The 18755-nt window shown below is 46.1% G+C and overlaps 1 protein-coding gene across 1 annotated transcript in view; it reads right to left on the bottom strand.

The window, feature by feature from the left end:
- Nucleotides 1-363: 363 nt before the first annotated feature.
- The window catches only part of PRKAR1B (protein kinase cAMP-dependent type I regulatory subunit beta), a 228040-nt gene continuing 209648 nt past the window's right edge, over nt 364-18755 (bottom strand). The window contains exons 10-12 of the mRNA XM_030213206.1: nt 2909-2990; nt 1402-1575; nt 364-1234 (exon numbers count right to left, since the gene is read on the bottom strand). Coding sequence (XP_030069066.1) covers nt 1403-1575; nt 2909-2990 — 255 coding nt within the window. The 3' untranslated portion in view covers nt 364-1234; nt 1402. The remainder of the gene's footprint in view (nt 1235-1401; nt 1576-2908; nt 2991-18755) is intronic.

The following is an 18755-nucleotide window of genomic DNA, read 5'->3' as shown; positions in this document are numbered from 1 at the left end:
CGCCTCGCGCCTGCCCTGCACGTAAAAGAAATGTGGACCGTCGGGCTTTCCCTTGCTCTATCTGTCCCGCCCTTGCGGAAATAGGAAGTTGCGTCAGCGGAGGGCGGGACAGATAGAGCGAGGGAAGGCGCGACGGTCCACATTTCTTTTACGTGCAGGGCAGGCGCGAGGCGCTGCGCCTCGCCTCGGATTCCGATATTCTTTTTAAAGGTAGGGTGCGGGAGCTGGGAGGGTGTCGATGCGCCGAGGGGGGGGGAGCTGGCAGGGAGCACCCCCCCCCCCCTGAGCTGACACCCGGGGCGGACCGCCCCTCCAGCCCCCCCCTTGCTACGCCACTGCCCAAGACTTTCCATGAAGCAAAAGCCAGTACCAGGAAGGACTCCCGCCAGGGCCGATATTAGACATTCAGGGGCCCAGGGCAGAAACTGGGGAGGGCACCCCCAAAGCTGGCCTTCAGCTTATGCCTCCTTCTGCAGGAGGCAGGCTTCGGAGCCCCTTGTAGTATGGGGGCCCAGGGCAATTGCCCCATTTGCCACACCCTAACACCGGCCCTGACTCCTGGGGTTCAACTCATTGGTCAAATATGTGAAACTAGGCAGTGAATTGTCCCGCCGTCCCCTTCCCTCCCCCACAATATATGCCTGACACACAAGGAGCAAAGGCAACATGGTCTACAGTCAAGTTCATTTTGATATTAGCTCTCTCATATTTAAATATCAGCACTGCAAGCAAAAGCATTGTATTTAGCTGCATTCATCAGACCATTTTTAAATTATTTCACTGGGTTACGATGGCTTGTAACTTACGCTGTCAAACATGAGTTCTGTCTGTCTACACAAACTGTATGTTAAGACCCACCTCAGGTATACAGATACTGCAGGAAGGAACAAACACCAAGTAATTCCACTTATGTACAAAAAGAAAGAAAATGACCAGGGTTAAGAGGTCTCATTGTTTACACCGTTCCCTTTGACATGGGGCCTATTTACGGAGAATATAATAAGTTGGGATAGGCCCAGGGAAATCTTGAGAATTCATTACAAGGGTCTGATAGACGTGGGAGAACGGCTTTTAGCAGAGAAAACATTGAATAAATAAAACATGGTACAAAATATTTAATGAAAACTATTTTTTTTTGTCTTTTCAAAGAGGCAGAATGAAAATCTCATGCGCTGGCATGACAGTCTTGCATTTCTGTGGTCAGCCGTATCACACCAGTGCGAGAAGAGTCTTCCTACACACAAAAAAATTAAAAATGTTCTATTCAGCGTACATAAGGAAACAAAAAAAAAATAAATTCACAGGAAACACGCAGTAGGTTTTATTATAAAGTTGTAGACTTGCACGGGTCCAATCTCAGTGCAACACAATAAAACAAAGAATGCATTCTGGATGGAATACCTTAGACAGTAAGAGAGATAAAACTGTTGTATCTTTGAATGTTCCTCTTAAGGATTTCGGAACATGGTCCAAGAACCCGTTCGAAGCGAGGGCGGTCCAGTTTTACGCACTTCAGTGGCCCTCGTGCTACCACCGTTGCTGCCCTGGGCCTGTTCAAAAGCAGTGCTATCTCGCCTAAGAGCAGAAAGAAAACAATGTATTTAGCAGGGTAATTATAATTCCTTTTTCTAGTATACCATGGCCTTGACTGGTTGTATTACAGAAAGGTGGTAGATCAAGAATCTAATAATAATCATAATAATAATATTGTCTCCTGAGTTCCTCTGGGTTGGGAACCAAAAGCTCCATGCTGCCCAGCCCCAGAGAACGACAAGAAGGAACGCTTCTCTCTCTCTCTCTCTCTCCTGTTTCCCCCACCTCCACAAATGGTCAGTGACTAGCTTCTGGGAAGGCTAAAATGGATGGGGCAAGTTGAAAATCATGAAGGGAGGGGGGGGGGGGGCAACACCTATGTCAGCAGTAAAGGAACAGAAAGGGCACTAGGAGTGGCCTAGTGGTTAGAGCACTGGTCTTGCAATCTAGAGGTGGCTGGTTCAAATCCCACTGCTGCCCCTTGTGATCTTGGGCAAGTCACTTAACCCTCCATTGCCTCAGGTACAAACTTAGATTGTGAGCCCTCCTGGGACAAAGAAATATCCAGTGTACCTGAATGTAACTCACCTTGAGCTACTACTGAAAAAGGTGTGAGCAAAATCTAAATTAATACTGAAGATTCTACAGGGAATGTTGCTATTATTGGAGATTCTAGATGGAATGTTGCTAATAGTGGAGGAGTGGCCTAGTGGTTAGAGCACTGGTCTTGCACTCCAGAGGTGGCTGGTTCAAATCCCACTGCTGCTCCTTGTGATCCTGGGCAAGTCACTTATCCCTCCATTGCCTCAGGTACCAACTTAGATTGTGAGATCTCCAGGGACAGGGAAATAACTAGTGCACCTGAATGTAACACACCTTGGACCAGAAATTATGCAGTCAAGTTTCACCACATGTGGGGAAATCACAGGGGTCAGCACAGCCACCCACCCTCTGGATCATGGACCTATAGTAACTCACATGCTAAACCTGCACTAAATCAGTCAGAGTGCAGCAATACCCACACGCTAACCGATTAGCACAGAACACACCCACTCTCTGTCCCCCCCCCGCACTAAAAAATACATTTTAATGCATGGGTAGTGTGCACACATCCCCCAAATTACCAAGGGATGCCTCAGCACGGTAAGCCATTTTTTGTTGCAGTAAGCACGTGTTAGTGGTTACCGTAGCTTTGCAAAAAAAAGGCCCCTTAGATTGTAAGCCCTCCGGGAACATGAAAATTCCTTCAGGAGCTGAATGTAACTTGCATTGAGCTAAGACTAAGAAAAGTGTGATCTACATCCTAATGCAAAATCCCCTCTCCCCCCCCCCCCCCAAAACACAGATGATTTCAAACTGCCAGGCAAACTCTTACCAAAATAATCTGATGGGCCAAGTCGTCCAACTTCGACATATTCCTCATTGTCAGATCTGCGCTGCAGAACCGAAGCTGTACCCTAGAAAACATAGTTATACGAAAGATGAAAAAGACAGGCGGAAGCTTCCCTATGCTGTGCTCTCAGATACAGCTTCAATACTCCTGCTGGCAATAGCTTCTAAAGCCTTTTTTTTTTCTGGTTAAGTTTCTCCTCCTGATTTTATAATTACACTAGTAAAAAAGCCCCGTTTCTGATGCAAATGAAACGGGGGGGGGGCTAGCAATGTTTTCTTCTGTGTGCATGTGGGAGTGTGTGTGTCCCTGCCCTCTGGCCTCTCTCCCCTCCCCCCTCTGAGTCCTTCACTGTTACAGAGCCAGTGATTTGATTTCGTGCTCTGCTGTTTTCCTTCACTGACTGTGTTACAGAGAGGGCGGGGCAGACACTCATAGGGAAACCGGATATCTCGCCCCCTTCACACTTCCGGCTGGAGGCTTCATAGAACGTTGGTGTTGCCTTTTATATAGAGAGATGGGATGGGACACAGTGGTATTTAAATTAAGAACTGGCATGGAGGACTTCATTAGAAAACCGATTTTCTACACAAAGTGTTAGGCTAAGTAAAATTTAACATTACCACTCCTTCATAAGCTCACAGGTTTATGTCCCTCAGAATATGCAATGATATCACTGGACCCCCGCAGTGGGCATGGTTTTCAGGGGAGGGGGGTTTGGTTGTTGCCAGAAACCCCAAATGCCCCATCAGGAGGCTTTTATTGGGGTTTCTTGTTATTGCTAAGAATCAGAAGCTCTAATTGTAGAATTTAGTAGTTGGCATGGATAGGCAGAGCAGATAGGCTGGATGGGCTTTATCTGCCTCCTGCCTCGTTAAATAATTTGTGCCTATCCACGGATACTCAGCAGCACTTAGCCAGACAGTACCATTGAATATCCTCACTAACCACCCCTGCACTGACCGGTTAATGCCGGGGCAATCTGTGGGAGGAGTTGACCTGAGCTGCTAACTTACTGGTTAGTGCTGATATTCAGACCCCTAACCAGTTAAGTGAGTGGCTAAAGTTACAACACCTAAAAGGCCGTCCTGACTTTAGCCACTGAGCTCAATCGGGTGCCAGTCTGAATATCGGACAGTTCCTGGTTAGCTTCAAGGTAGCGACCTGAGGGACTCCTGGTGCCCCCTCCCTCTTTCCCTGATCCTGCCTCCCCTCCCCCAAACTCCCCCAAACTTGCCAGGCTCACACTTGTAGGCTCCCCCAGGCTTAGCCCTGGTGGTTTAGGGGGTCCTAAGGGCGGGAGCGATACCCACTCGCTCCTGCCCATCATGGCTCTGGCTTCAAAATGGCCACCACGACTTGCAAGTATGGCAAGGCTGCCACTAGAGGTCACAGTGGCCGTTTAGAGGCTACAGCCACAATAAGCAGGAGTGAGTTTGCATCACTCCTTCCCTTAGGACACCCCAGATCACTAGGGCTAGCAAAGGAAGGTCTGGTGGGGCCTACAGGGGATGGGCAGGGGCCTGATCAGGGTCTTCTTGTCTTTGGTGGAACAGGAAAGGGGATTGGGCTCAGGGAGAGGGAGGAGGGACTCAGAGAGGGTGCCCTATATGTGGGTCTGGGCCAATATTCATCCAGGGCTCGCATAAAATCTGGCAACCAACACATGCCAGCATGGCCCCAGATAGTCAATGCTGGTGCCCAGACATGGCCCAACGCTGAATATTGAAGCTTAATTCTGACCACAGCAGTCAGCATTTTGAAAAACACTGACTGCCACTGGCTGAATATTAACTGGTATGTTTCTATGTTTAATGCAAAGGGGAGTCGGCAGAAACCTCTGTGTGTGGAATCTGTCAATCATGATACAAATACTGAAGTCCACCTGAAATATACATACTTCATTCTATTGAAAACATGTTGCAGAGTCAATGGCCACAGTTGTTTAAACCAGTAGCGTAGCTAGAAGTCAATTTCTGGGTGGGCCCAGGGGCAGACTGGGTGGGCCCATGTATTTTCCTCCCCAGCCCTCCTCCCTCATTAAAATTAATAATTTGATTGGCGGGGATCCCCAAGTCCTACCAGCTGAAAGCCTGTACTGGACTCTCCCCACCCCCCCCCCCCAGAAGTGCTTCCAGTTGCTAACACCAGAACTCCCTGCGCATGCTCAGTTTGTGCGCATGAACTGAGCATGGTGCCGACATTGGCAGCTGGAAGTGTGCCACCAACTTCACTAGCGTTCAGTTATCCTGGGGCTTTCGGCAGAGGATGCCTTCAGCTGGTGGGGCTTGGAGACTAAGGGTGTGCACTGCTGCTGGGTAGGCATGAACCCAAAATGGGTGAGCCCCAGCCCCTCCAGGTTCACCCGTGGTTGCGCCGCTGGTTTAAACATCTAGAGCAATTTTCCTCCCCAAAATCAAAAAGAAGAGACAAAGAAAAGGATTCCTACCAAATCCAGTTCTCAAGACATCAAACGGAAAGGTTTCCAAGTGAGATGGCTCAGAACACATCTACTTGATACCCTGATATGAAATCAAACATTTGCACGGAAAACACAAGAAAAAAGAAGAAGAAATTGCAAGAACACGAGGTTTATCCTGCAAAAATTGTTTCTTCTGTAACTGAGAAGCCTGAGCTACATCTGGAAAAATAGTTACATTCTACTCACAATTCAAAATATCATTCTTTGAAAAATAAGATTTCAATACAATAACCTTGTCTTTGCTATCCAGAAACAAGAAAACTAAAGTAGCTCCGAAGGAGATGTATATTTATGTTTATTCCTTATTTGGTATACCGCCTTTTCTACATACCAATCGAGGCAGTTGACGTGGTATCCTATATAATAATTCTCACCTCCAACGTTCTAATGTGCCTGGGACCGTGGCTCCCTTGGAGATGGTCTGCTAGGCAGTTTAGAATGCACTGACGTCAGTGATGTCACTGACAGCTCATTCCAAGGCAAGGGGAGGAGTAGGGAAACACGCTCTGCGTGTTTCCCTACTCCACCCCCTGCCTGTGAAACAGCTGTCAGTGCCCCCCCCCTCAGCGCAACACCCAAGCCCCTGCCCTGCAAAACCGCAAGCCAGGCAGGAGGAGGAGTAGGGAAACACACAGAGCGTGTTTCCCTACTCCTCCCCCTACCTACCAATCAGCTCTCAGTGCCCCCCCTCGGTTCAACACCCAAGCCCCTCCGCCCCGGCGAGCACCCAAGCCCCTACCCCCCCCCCTCGACGCATCACCCAAGACCCTCCCCCTGGCGCATCACCAAAGCCCCTACCCCCCCTCTCAGGCACATCAACTCCCTCGCCACCCGCAGCCGCCAATATTAACGCTGTCCAACCGCCGCTGCTGCTTCTCCTGTGGAGCAGCAGCGGCCGGTACAAAAAGAAAAAAGCCAAAAAAAGATTTTTAACCTGAAACGCGGCTCCGTAGACAGCCATCTGGCACTGGCTGTCCTCTCTGCAGCCGCTCCTCCTCTCCCCTCCACGTCACTGCCCCTGCAGGAAGACCCCAGAGGAGCGCAGCGACGTCAGAGGGGAGAGGAGGAGCAGCTGCAGAGATGACAGCCAATGCCAGATGGCTGTCTACGGAGCCATGTTTCAGGTTTAAAATCTTTTTTTGGCTTTTTTCTTTTTGTACCGGCCGCTGCTGCTCAACAGGAGACGCAGCAGCGGCCGGACAGCGTTAGTATTGGCGGCTGCGGGTGGCGAGGGGGTTGATGTGCCTGAGGGGGGGGTAGGGGCTTGGGTGATGCGCTGGGGGGGAGGGGTTTGGGTGATGCGCCAAGGGGGGAGGGGAGGGTCGCTGGACGGGTGGCTGGAGGGGGGCAGGGGGAGGGGAGGGTCGCTGGACATGGGTGACTGCAGGGGGAGAGGAGGGTCGCTGGACATGGATGGCTGCAGGGGGGGGCAGGGAAGAGGGATGTGGGGAGGAGGTCCTGAGACCAGATGGGTGGCTGCAGGGGAGGGCAGGGAAGACAGAAGGACGCTGCAGGGGGGGGCAGGGGGAGAGGAGGGTCACTGGACATGGGTGGCTGCAGGGGGGGCAGGGGAGAGAGGTGGGTCGCTGGACATGGGTGGCTACAGGGGGGGCAAGGGGAAAGGAGAGGAGGGTCGTTGGACATGGGTGGCTGCAGGGGGAGCAGGGGAGAGAGGAGGGCCGCTGCACATGCGTGGCTGCAGGGGCAGAGGAGGGTTGGTGGGGAGGGGGTCCTGAGACCAGATGGGTGGCTGCTGGGGGGGGGGTGAAGGGAGACAGGAAGGACTCTGCGGGGGGGGGGATTACCTTGCTAGTGCCCGTTTCATTGCCTACTGAAACGGGCCATTTATACTAGTAATAACATAAAATCCATCTACAGTATAAAACATTATACAAGACAAAACAAGGAAAAGACAGAGAAAAAATATCATAAATTGTTCAACCCACCACTGTCACCCCCCCTCTGGGAGCCCCTATCTCTCCGTGACATCAGGAAAGGCTAGGGTAAAGAGACTCTTATTGTCAAATAGGACTCTTCTACATGTAAGTTGGAAGGAAGAAAATTATTTTTGGAGGATAAGATCAGTTAGAGGTAGTGGCATTGCATACATTGTTCCACGCTTTTGTTTGTTCGCAGTTGGATTATTGTGATGTGGTGTAGGCTGGTCTTCCACTTTCTGCAATTAAACGTTTACAAACTCTTCAAAATACAGCAGCTCGTTTACTTTGGCATGCAAGGTACTCTGACCACGTTACTCCTTTGTTGTTGAAACTTCACTGGTTACCAATTCATTTAAGGATTCAATTTAAGATTCTTACCTTGGCGTATAAAGCGTTCCATACAGGTATTCCTGAATATTTGGCATCACTAACTATTTCTTACACTCCTGCACGTTGTCTGCACTCGCTTAATGACCATAGACTTGTCTTGCCTAATCCAAGGCAAACATATTATGAAGCTACAAGAAAAAGTGTGTTTTATTTCTTGGCCCCTTTTTTGTGGAATAATCTTCCTTTGTATATCACAGCTGAGTCTTTGTTAAAGAATTTTAAGATCTATTATTTAGTGGGTCGCTGTGTCAGTGACCCAGTTGTACTTGCAGAGCATGTAGTACTTAGGTAGTTACTTTACTTTCTTTGGTGTGATTGTTTCCTTTTCTATACATTTTTTGGCATTCCATTCTCTTTCTCCCATATGTTTTTAACTATTTTGTAAATAGTAACATAGTAGATGACGGCAAAAAAAGACCTGCATGGTCCATCCAGTCTGCCCAAGAAATGTGCCACTTTTTTGTGTATACCTTACCTTGATTTGTACCTGTCTTTTTCAGGGCACAGACCGTACAAGTCTGCCCAGCACTAACCCCGCCTCCCACCATTGGCTCTGGCACAGACCACCGTATAAGTCTGCCCAGCACTATCCCCGCCTCCCAACCACCAGCCCCGCCTCCCACTGTGCCACTTTTTTGTGTACACCTTACCTTGATTTGTACCTGTCTTTTTCAGGGCACAGACCGTACAAGTCTGCCCAGCACTATCCCCGCCTCCCACCATCGGCTCTGGCACAGACCGTATAAGTCTGCCCAACACTATCCCCGCCTCCCAACCACCAGCCCCGCCTCCCACTACTGGCTCTGTTATCCAATCTCGGCTAAGCTCCTGAGGATCCATTTCTTCTGAACAGGATTCCTTTATGTTTATCCCACACATGTTTGAATTCCGTTACCGTTTTCATCTCCACCACCTCCCGCGGGAGGGCATTCCAAGCATCCACCACTCTCTCCGTGAAAAAATACTTCCTGACATTTTTCTTGAGTCTGCCCCCCTTCAATCTCATTTCATGTCCTCTCGTTCTACCGCCTTCGTATCTCCGGAAAAGGTTCGTTTGCAGATTAATACCTTTCAAATATTTGAACGTCTGTATCGTATCACCCCTGTTTCTCCTTTCCTCCAGGGTATACATGTTCAGGTCAGCAAGTCTCTCCTCGTACATCTTGTAACGCAAATCCCATACCATTCTCGTAGCTTTTCTTTGCACCGCTTCGATTCTTTTTACATCCTTAGCAAGATACGGCCTCCAAAACTGAACACAATCGCTTTGACTTATTTGCTAAAAAAAAGGCGATTCATCACGTATAAATAGACATAAACAAAGAAAAGAAGCAGTACAAAAGCAGAATGACGAGTAGTATCTAAACATGAACAATGAATCTGAGGTAAGGCCAAGAGATGCTCAGTAGAGGAACGCAGTGAATGGTTGGGTGTATAAGGTGTGAGCAATGAAGATAAGTAAGAAGGGGATCCTGTACGAAGAACCTTAAAGGAAAGAGTTAGAATCTTGTGTTTATTATGAAAGAGAATGGGAAGCCATTGAAACTGTATTAGGAGTGGTGTGGTGTAACATGATCATGACAAGATGCACATGAAAGGAGACGGATCGCTGTATTCTGGACTGACCAAAGTGTTCGCAACAAGGACACAGGTTGACCCACATAGACTGTATTACAGTAGTCCAGGCGGGATGTTACTAAAGTGTAAATGAAAGTTGCACAGGATGACTGATCTAAATAATAACAAATTAACCGAATACGGTAGTGAAAACAGGACCTAACCACTGATGAAACCTGGCACTCAAACAGTAATTGTGTATTAAAAATGACACCAAGGTATCTAAAAGTATCTACTAGTGTAACAGGAGACCCACAAAGGGATGGGGGGAAATGGGCAAACAGTGGCCCAAAGAGCAATAGTTTTAGTTGAATTGCGTTGCAAGCAATGAGAGGTGAGCCATTCGTCAATTTTAGTCAAGCAGGATTGTACAATCTGAAGATTATGGTTGTAAGGATCCTGAAAAGAAACCAGAAGAATATCATCTGCATAAAATGTTAACATCTGATACTGGATTCCATTATTGGAATCAGTAGAGCAAGCGGGATTAGAAAAATATCGAATAAGACGGGAGAAAGAATTGAGCCCTGGGGAATACCACCAAAACGTGCAAGAGACAGAGGAGGGTGTACTAACCCTAAGTGAGCGATTGGAAAGAAATGAGGAAATCATTTGTATACAGTACCAGAAATCTGGATCACATCTTGGAAAAATCTGTTAAATTAGAAATAGAAAGATTTCCTTGCTCCTCAGCAGTTTCATATTGGTCAATAACAGGAAAGGATATATAACTTATATCAAAGGAGCAAGAAAACAAGTCTTAGGAAAATCAAGCAATCACAGATTTTTAGCTTTAAACTCACTGTCAAGTGACTCCAGCTGATGATGGAGACCCAGTGTATCTTTCATCCTTGCAGCTCCAGTTGCCTGGACTCATTAGTCGGGTTCCCAGAGTTCCCAAACTACCTCCCAACTTTTGTAATATAGAATCACGATCTTGAAGCTTTCCAATAGTTTTCTGAGATAATTTAACCATTTGTTTAAAAAATCCTTGCAACAATGGATTGGTCTTCATTAATAAACGCCAAATATCTTTCAAGAAAACATCTCCAGGGAACTCCTCAGAACCCACAGGATCCATTTGCATACCCAACAGCAAAGTAATGGATTTTGATAAGGAAGAATCTGGGATGTCTCTAGGAGATAATATCAAAGGAGGAGGTGATATCTCAACATGTACCATACGAACTACTGAGACGCTCTCCAATGAGCCCCAACTTGAAGAAGCCCTCTGTTCTCTACCACACAGGTACTGCACTCTGACTGTAGCTTCCCAGCTCCTTCTTGGGCAGTATTGCTTGATTTTATCATCATTGGTGGGCCAATGACATCACAGTATGTGGCAGAGCAAGACCCAGCTATTCTCTCTCATACACCCATACCAGCTCCCCTCTGGTCTTCACCATACAGGTACTATGCTCTCAGGACTGTAGCTTCCCCAGGTTTATTTGAACAAGCATTGAGCACAGGCGTGTGCTCAAGGCCTGCTGCATCCTGCCTCCTCTGAAGCAAGAAGTTTGGAGGGGGAAGGGAATGTGGCAGACTTTGGGAATGGACATTCGGTCAAGGTCCTAAGCCAGCTGAACAGATACTACTTAGTACCACAGGGCTGGGCATGGCGGTGACAGTGACAGCAGTGAAAAGAGCCAGAGGTAAGCTTAGCAGGGGGAAGAAGTGGACATGGGGAGGAGGGGGAGGGAAGATCAGATTCTAGAAATGGGGGGAAGGGAAGGGGAGATCAAATGCTGGCCGCCTTGGGGGGCAAAAAGGGGAAGGGGATGTGCTGTCCAAGGGAGGGGGTGTAGGGAAGGGAAGGGGACGTGACTCTGGGCAAGTCACTTCACCCTCCATTGCCCCTAGTACAAAATAAGTACCTGAATATATGTAAACCACTTTGAATGTAGTTGCAAAAACCTCAGAAAGGCGGTATATCAAGTCCCATTTCCCTTTCCCCTAATCTATTTAGGGATTTATAATTCACCTTTAAACCATAAGATGCAAAGCAAAGTACAGACCAAGATGCTTTCTAAGAGGAAGGAATTCACATAAGATTATTACAATTAAACTATAAGAGTCAGATATTAAAAATACATCATTTGTTAACTCAAGACACTTGCACGTGGAGGGGGGGGGGAGGGAAAGGAAGGAGAAATGCTGGTCATGGGGGCTATAAGGAATGGGAAAAGGAGATCCTGGATATGGGGGAAGGGAGTATAGAGAAGTGGAAATGCTGGCCATGGAGAAGAGAAGGAGAGATGCTGGACACTGGGAAAGGGGCATGGCTGAAGCTTCTTCTGGTGAGTCAGATGCCCTTTGGCTGGTCTGTATATTCATCACCTGGAATGTATTATCCATGGACATTATCTTGGAAGCAACACTTGGGCAGAGCTAGAGTGCACTGCAAGGTAGACACATACACACATCTAGTTCAGAGCATATGCAAATTTGTGCTAGAGCATTTGTGTGCTACTGGGGATCTGGAAATAGTTTTGGGAGCCTATTTCATAAAGGTACATAGCTATCTATGTTGCCTGGATAAAAAGAATGTGTTTTTGGAAATTAGTATAAGCACCATGTTATAAAACTCCATAGCCCCCCACCACCACCACCATGTGAGGGCACTGGAGTTCCTAGTCACAGAATTGCAGTTCAAAGACTCACAGGAATGAACTGTCCCTTCATGGTCTACACCTTTCAATTTAGGGAAAAAATAATGAAAGGCACTTGAAAGAGACAGGGATGTAAACAAATCAGTAGGCTTTCCAGTTCTCTTGCAAGAAATAATGTCATTCTAGAGTTACTGAGGGCTAAGTAGTTCCCTCATTAAATAGCAGACTACAGAGTTTGGTACAGTCCGTTTCATCTTTTAAGAAACACATATTTGGTCAATCACAAGATGACAAACCATGCGCTACATCTAGTCGTAAGAAAAAAACTGACAAATTTTACATTATGTTTTCTGATTACAAAAGCAATTGACTACAGAAATAAAATAGACCAGTGATTTCTAAAGATGGGATGCAAGATTTATTTTCCTATTTATACAGTGCTGTGTTTTAGTGTGGTACATGGAGGCAGAGAAATGTCTTGATGGTTTCAGGATGATGTGCTCCAACGGTACCAGACACCTCAATGTTAACACATCCTCTAACTATGGAAAAAAACCAACGACGCTCTCTGTTTACTCTAAAAGCTACGAAAATGCCATAAAAATGTCAAAAGCCAACGGCATCTGGATTTTGTCCAGAAAAGTATGTGCTTTATTGCTTTGTGAGATGCCCAAGGCTACCACCATGGGATATGGGGAAAGGGCATTCCTTTTGGGGAAAATATATTACAGGTGTATGCGCACTGCTCATGGAAGAGTCTGTAACATTTTACACCAAATTTGTTATTGTATGCATTAAATTTCAAGTACAATGTACCCCTGGTGTAAACCTACAGGATGCAACTGCCCTGGGTACAGGTGCTACAACATCTATTTGGATCAGTCTATGAACATGCAAGGCTGAAAGAGAAGAAGGACATGAAAACCTTTTCCCAGAGTGTAGTCTTGTCCAGCAACTGTATACGCCCCTTTCTATGTAGGTGTTCCTTCAGATGTGTCTGCTATTAGAAGTACTGGGTCCCTTTCTGACTCAGAGTGGTGATGAAAGCGATTTGGGTTTAGTTCACATCTTTCTCGGTGGTTCAAAGTGAGTTACATTCAAGTACAGTTAGTATTTTCCTGTCCTTGGACAGCTTACAATCTAAGTTTATACCTGAGGCAATGGAAGGTTGCAAGATATGCCCAAGATCACAAGGAGCAATGGTTCTCAGCCTGCTGCTCTAACCATTAGGCTACTCCTCCACTTGAGGAAGAAGAGAGTGTGAGGTACGTAGTGCTTAGACACGCCTTCACTTGGTAAGGGTCTCTAGAAAACGAGGTGTGAATAAAACCCCATGATGAGCCCCTTGTGCTTCAAGTTCCTTCTGGTTAATCTCCAGTCCTGGAAGATAGCTGAAGCCCAATATTACAGTGTCCAGGCCTTCAGGATCTGGGAGAACTCTTGGGAAGATCAGTGACAGCAGTTAGCTTCATTCCCTAAGAATATTTACAGAGGGTTTTTTTTTTTTTGAGAGATATGACTGCCCAGCTGAGAACATTTCTGAATGAGGCGTTTCAAGATTTCTCTGGCTATACACTGCTATGAGTATCTCTTATCCACTGATCTGTATCCAGGACTACACGTACCAACAAGAAAGGGTCCTATTGCCCTAAAAAGTGCCCCAGAGGCCAGAGGAAAAGCAGGAAGCCCACAGTCTGCCTATTGTGTTTAGTTTGGACAGTGAGTTCTGAACTGGATCCGTCTGTTTGGATTTCTGGACTGTGTATCCTTTTTGTGTCAGTACTGGATGTATACCACGGCTGGCTGCACTAAATGAACCAATTTTTTTTTTCTACTTATATCAAATTACAGTAAAGGCTTTATTTTTGAACAACCCTAACCAGGTGGGTTGTATATTTTTTCTACTGGGCTGTGACATGTGCTGAGAACCACAGAAGTGCAGGGCCCAGAAAGACTGTCTTTTTCCTCATTCAGGAAGCAGCCCAGGAAACAGGGAACCAGCGTGTCCCACCCCTGCCACCACAGATAATGATCCACATTCTAGCTGTTTCCTCACAGGTATTCAAAGTACAGTTATGTTCTCATTTCCCATCCTATTTTTCCAACCTCCTTTAGTAAAGAACCCGGCATCTTTGAAAGGCCTTCTCTATTAGTCTAAAATGCAGAAAACGATCAAAGCTTATTACCATAAACATATGAAAAATATATCACTGAATAAGTTCATTCAGATCTTTTTATCTGGTGTACTAAAAGGTAATCAATTTATTGTAATCATTAAAAATATTTACATTCAAATCTGTCTCACATGCCACATACACTACTGAAAGGTCCATGGGGAGGGGGGATGGAGGGTGCGGTTAAATGTCTTCTTTCTTGTATCCAATGGTAGTCAGTGGTGCAATGTGTTCTATTGCCATTCCACCCCCTCCATTTTTCTTCATCAACCTCCTACCCTCATCCTTCTCCATTACCTTTTTATTTTTCTGGTCTCTCAATTTATTTTCGGTGGTGTGACCAGACCGTTGTGCCTAGTGGAGGAGTGGCCTAGTGGTTAGGGTGGTGGACTTTGGTCCTGGGGAACTGAGGAACTGAGTTCGATTCCCAGCACAGGCAGCTCCTTGTGACTCTGGGCAAGTCACTTAACCCTCCACTGCCCCATGTAAGCCGCATTGAGCCTGCCATGAGTGGGAAAGCCGGGGTACAAATGTAACAAAAATAAAATAGATACTATTGGAGATTCTACATGGAATGTTGCTACTATTGGAGATTCTACATGGAATGTTGCTATTCCACTAGCAACATTCCAGGTAGAAGGCTGCGCAGGCTTCTGTTTCTGTGAGTCTGACGTCCTGCACGTACGTGCAGGACGTCAGACTCGCAGAAGCCTGCGCGGCCACATTGGTGATCTGCAAGGGCCGACTTCTACATGGAATTTTGCTAGTGGAATAGCAACATTCCATGTAGAATCTCAAATAGTAGCAACAGTGGAGGAGTGGCCTAGTGGTTAGGGTGGTGGAATTTGGTCCTGGGGAACTGAGTTCAATTCCCACTTCGGGCACAGGCAGCTCCTTGTGACTCTGGGCAAGTCACTTAACCCTCCATTGCCCGCCGCATTGAGCCTGCCATGAGTGGGAAAGCGCGGGGTACAAATGTAACAAAAAAAACAAAAAAAAAAACATGAGTCGACACCACTTGCATTACATTACACGGACTCCACAAAATAAAGATACACTGCTCATAGAGGCTAGCTGTGTGGGTTCTGAAAGTGCACTCCTCTGGGTCAGGTACGGTTATCATATTTTGTCCCCCAAAAAGGAGGACACAAGCCCCATCCCCACCACACACCCCACCCCCTTTCACGCCCTCGCTCCGCCCCTGTCACATTTTCCCCTCCCCCCTGTCACACACCCCATCACCCCCCTCCCCTTACTACTGCTGCCCTGGTGGTCTAGTGATCTCTTCGGGGCAGGAAAGAGCCCCCTCTTTCCTGCCTGCCCTACATGCATCCTTCCTGTTGCTAATCTCGGCGCCGATTCAAAATGGCCGCCGAGAGTTGAAGTCTCGCGAGGTCACTTCAACTCTCTGCGGCCATTTTGAATCGGCGCAGAGATCACCAACATGAAGGATGCATGCAGGGCAGCACTCCGGGCAGGAAAGAGGGGGCTCTTTCCTGCCCCGAAGAGGTCACTAGACCACCAGGGCAGTAGTAACTAAGGGGAGGCTAGCAATCTGCCCGTTTGTCCAGATTTCTGGACAAACGGGCAGGGGGACGGCCCGCCCACCAGCCTGCCCGTTTGTCCAGAAATCCGGACAAACGGGCAGATTGGCAAAACCCGCCCGGTTGCCCGGACATGTCCTCAAAAAGAGGACATGTCCGGGTAAATCCGGACATATGGTAACCCTAGGGTCAGGAGCTGAAAGCTTCATGCTGCCCAGCTGCTGGGGAGGCCAGGAAGAAAAGTGTCTCTATCCCTCCCTCCTACTGCTCTCACTTCCCCCAGCAGCCTATTGATAGGACTGCATGATCAATGGGCTGCAGAGGGTAGAGGAAGTGGCAGTACTGCAGGACAGAAATACTTCCTGTCTACCATGATAAAGCCATGGAGATGGGGAAAGAGTTGAGAAAGGTTCTACAGAGATGCCACTTATTAGGAGTGTGTCACACTCATTTGAAAGCCTTATCATTCGCGCACTCTTTGAATCCGATTTCTCTCTCATCAGAGCTTCAATACCAGTGCCCTGATCTTGATCACTGCTTTCATGAGAGGGGAAGCCTTAGAGACGTAAACCAAGTGGTCCAACCAGTAGGAAGAAATCTGAGCACACCTTCTTGCCTGCGCCTCCCCTGTCCTGTCACTTTTCCCTTCACTGCATGTGAAAGTGCTCTGAAACCAGTATACGTAACTACTGGGTGGACGACAATTTTCAGCTCAAAAAATGTACTGAAATTGCTCCCCACTTGGTATTATTTCAGATGCTCTAAAGAAATGCCAATATCATTTAATACTGCCTTGATTCATTTGCAAACCAATACTACACTTAAATTATTCTAGATTTATACCCTGGATGTATTGTCTGAAAAAAAAATCTCTCTTTGGCCTTCAATCTCACTCCTTGGTGTGATTAATCTCACTCATTGGGATGGTTCACCCTTGATATCTCTGGTTTTGGGAAAGGGAATATTACAGAAAGTGAGAGCAGGGCAGAGGGAGGTGCTGAGCGGAGTTTTCCAGATCATTTATAAATATGTTAAATTGCACTGGTCCCAATACCGATCATATTCACCCTCCTCCATTGAGAAAAATGGCCATTTAACCCTACCTTCTGTTTTCTGTCCAATAACCAATTCCTAATCCACAGAAGGACATGGACTCCTATCCCATGACTTTTTAATTTTCTCAGGAGTCTCTCATGAGGAGCTTTGTCAAAAGCTTTCTGATAATCTAGATACACAACATCAACTGGCTCACCTTTATCCACAGTTTATTCATGCCTTCAAAGAAATTATGACGCAAATTGGTGAGGCAAGACTTCCTTTGGCTGAACCCATGCTGACTCTGTTCCATTAAACCATGTTTGTCTATGTGTTCTGTAATTTTATTCTTTATAATAGTTTCCACTATTTTCCCCAGCACTGAAGTCAGTCTTACCAGTCCGTAATTTCTCGGATCACCTCTGGAACTCTTTTTAAAAATCGGTGTTACATTGGCCACCCTCCATTCTTCAGCAAAGTGATCATGACACTTCCACCACCATGTCTGACAGTTGATAGTGATCTATTTCAGGTATCACATTTTAGACCGATGGCTAATATTCCGTTTCTTACTAAATTAGTTGAATTTGTAGCTGGCTCTCACTTATCTGATTACATTGATAGATTTGATCTTTTGCATGGATCCCAACATGGGTTCCGCCTATTCCACAGCACGGAAACATTGCTACTGTCTTTGACTTCTGCAGTCAGAGAGGTGCTGTGTCAAGGCAGAGAAATGGTGCAGCTACAGTTTGACATCTCTGCCACCTCTGACATAGTTAACTACAAAATACTGTTAAATCTTGTATCTGGTTGTGAAATGGTGAACTCAGTACTTGTTTGGTTTAAAACATTTTTTTAATCAAATAGAAAGTACTTAGTTTTAAAAGATGGAAGTTCTTCTGATCCCTGGACCCATCCCCGCATGGAGTCCCTCAGGGGACCTCTATTTCCCCTCTGTTATACAATATCTATATGAGAACTTTAGGGCAAATTATATTGGGGCCTGTTGAGTTGTTAATGTCTATTGATGATATCATTCTACTAATTCCTGTCAGGCAGGGTCTATGTCATCTATCATTCAGAACAGTATAAGTAAAATTGTAGACTGGTCTATCAACACATGGCTTAAATTGAACACAGATAAAACCAAGCTTCTTTGGTTGGGTCTATGTAAATGAAATATTCCTCAATAAATTGTTTTGGAGGGAGGGCACTCTTTAACAGTGGAAAGAGCGTCTCGAGTATTGGGTGTCCTACTCGATTCCTTGTTGTCTATGGAACCACAAGTTAACAGTTTAATCCGGAAGGCCTATTTTAAGCAACTTTGATTGGTTCACTCATATTTCCTGCAAGTTCACTTCAGAGTGTCAATTTTATCCATGCTGAATTATTGTAATTCTCCATATTTAGGGGTAGCAACAAAGCATATGTCTGTTGATTCAGAACTCTGCAGCCAGACTGATTTTTCATAGTTGCATCGGCTGCTGGTTTAAATCCTTTCATGGTCTATCACAACCTTTTAAGGCTTTACGTACCAGTTTTAAGTGTTAGACCTGTAATTTATTACAACAGTCTCCCTGTTGGACTTCGTCTTTTGAGAGATCTTTTTTCTTTTTGTGAGGTCTTAAAGACTTACTCATTTTCTTTGTTGTATTTATTGACTTTTTTTTTCAAATGTGTTCTTTTTTGTTACAATAATGTAGTGTTAATTCATTGTTATTCCTGATGACTGCATCAGTATCTTTTCGGTTTGTATCCCACCTTGAATCCAAGAAGAGAGAGCTGGCAGACTATAAGTCCCTTGTAACATAACATGACATGACACAGCATAATGTAACGAGATAAGGCTCTTACTTTGGAAGACAGTGTTAGGTTATCGTCAATCAAAAATGTTTGTTGTTACAACTAAAAAGTTCAATTTTTGACTCATCTGTTCAGAGCTGCTCTTTGGCAAATCTGAGGCAGGCAGCAATGTTCTTTTTAGAGAAAAGAGGTTTCTTCCTATCATCCTATGAACAGTATTCCCATGGCGGGTTTT

Source organism: Microcaecilia unicolor, chromosome 8, assembly GCF_901765095.1.
Source record: "Microcaecilia unicolor chromosome 8, aMicUni1.1, whole genome shotgun sequence".
Taxonomy (NCBI): domain Eukaryota; kingdom Metazoa; phylum Chordata; class Amphibia; order Gymnophiona; family Siphonopidae; genus Microcaecilia; species Microcaecilia unicolor.
This window is presented reverse-complemented; position numbering and strand designations above follow the sequence as displayed.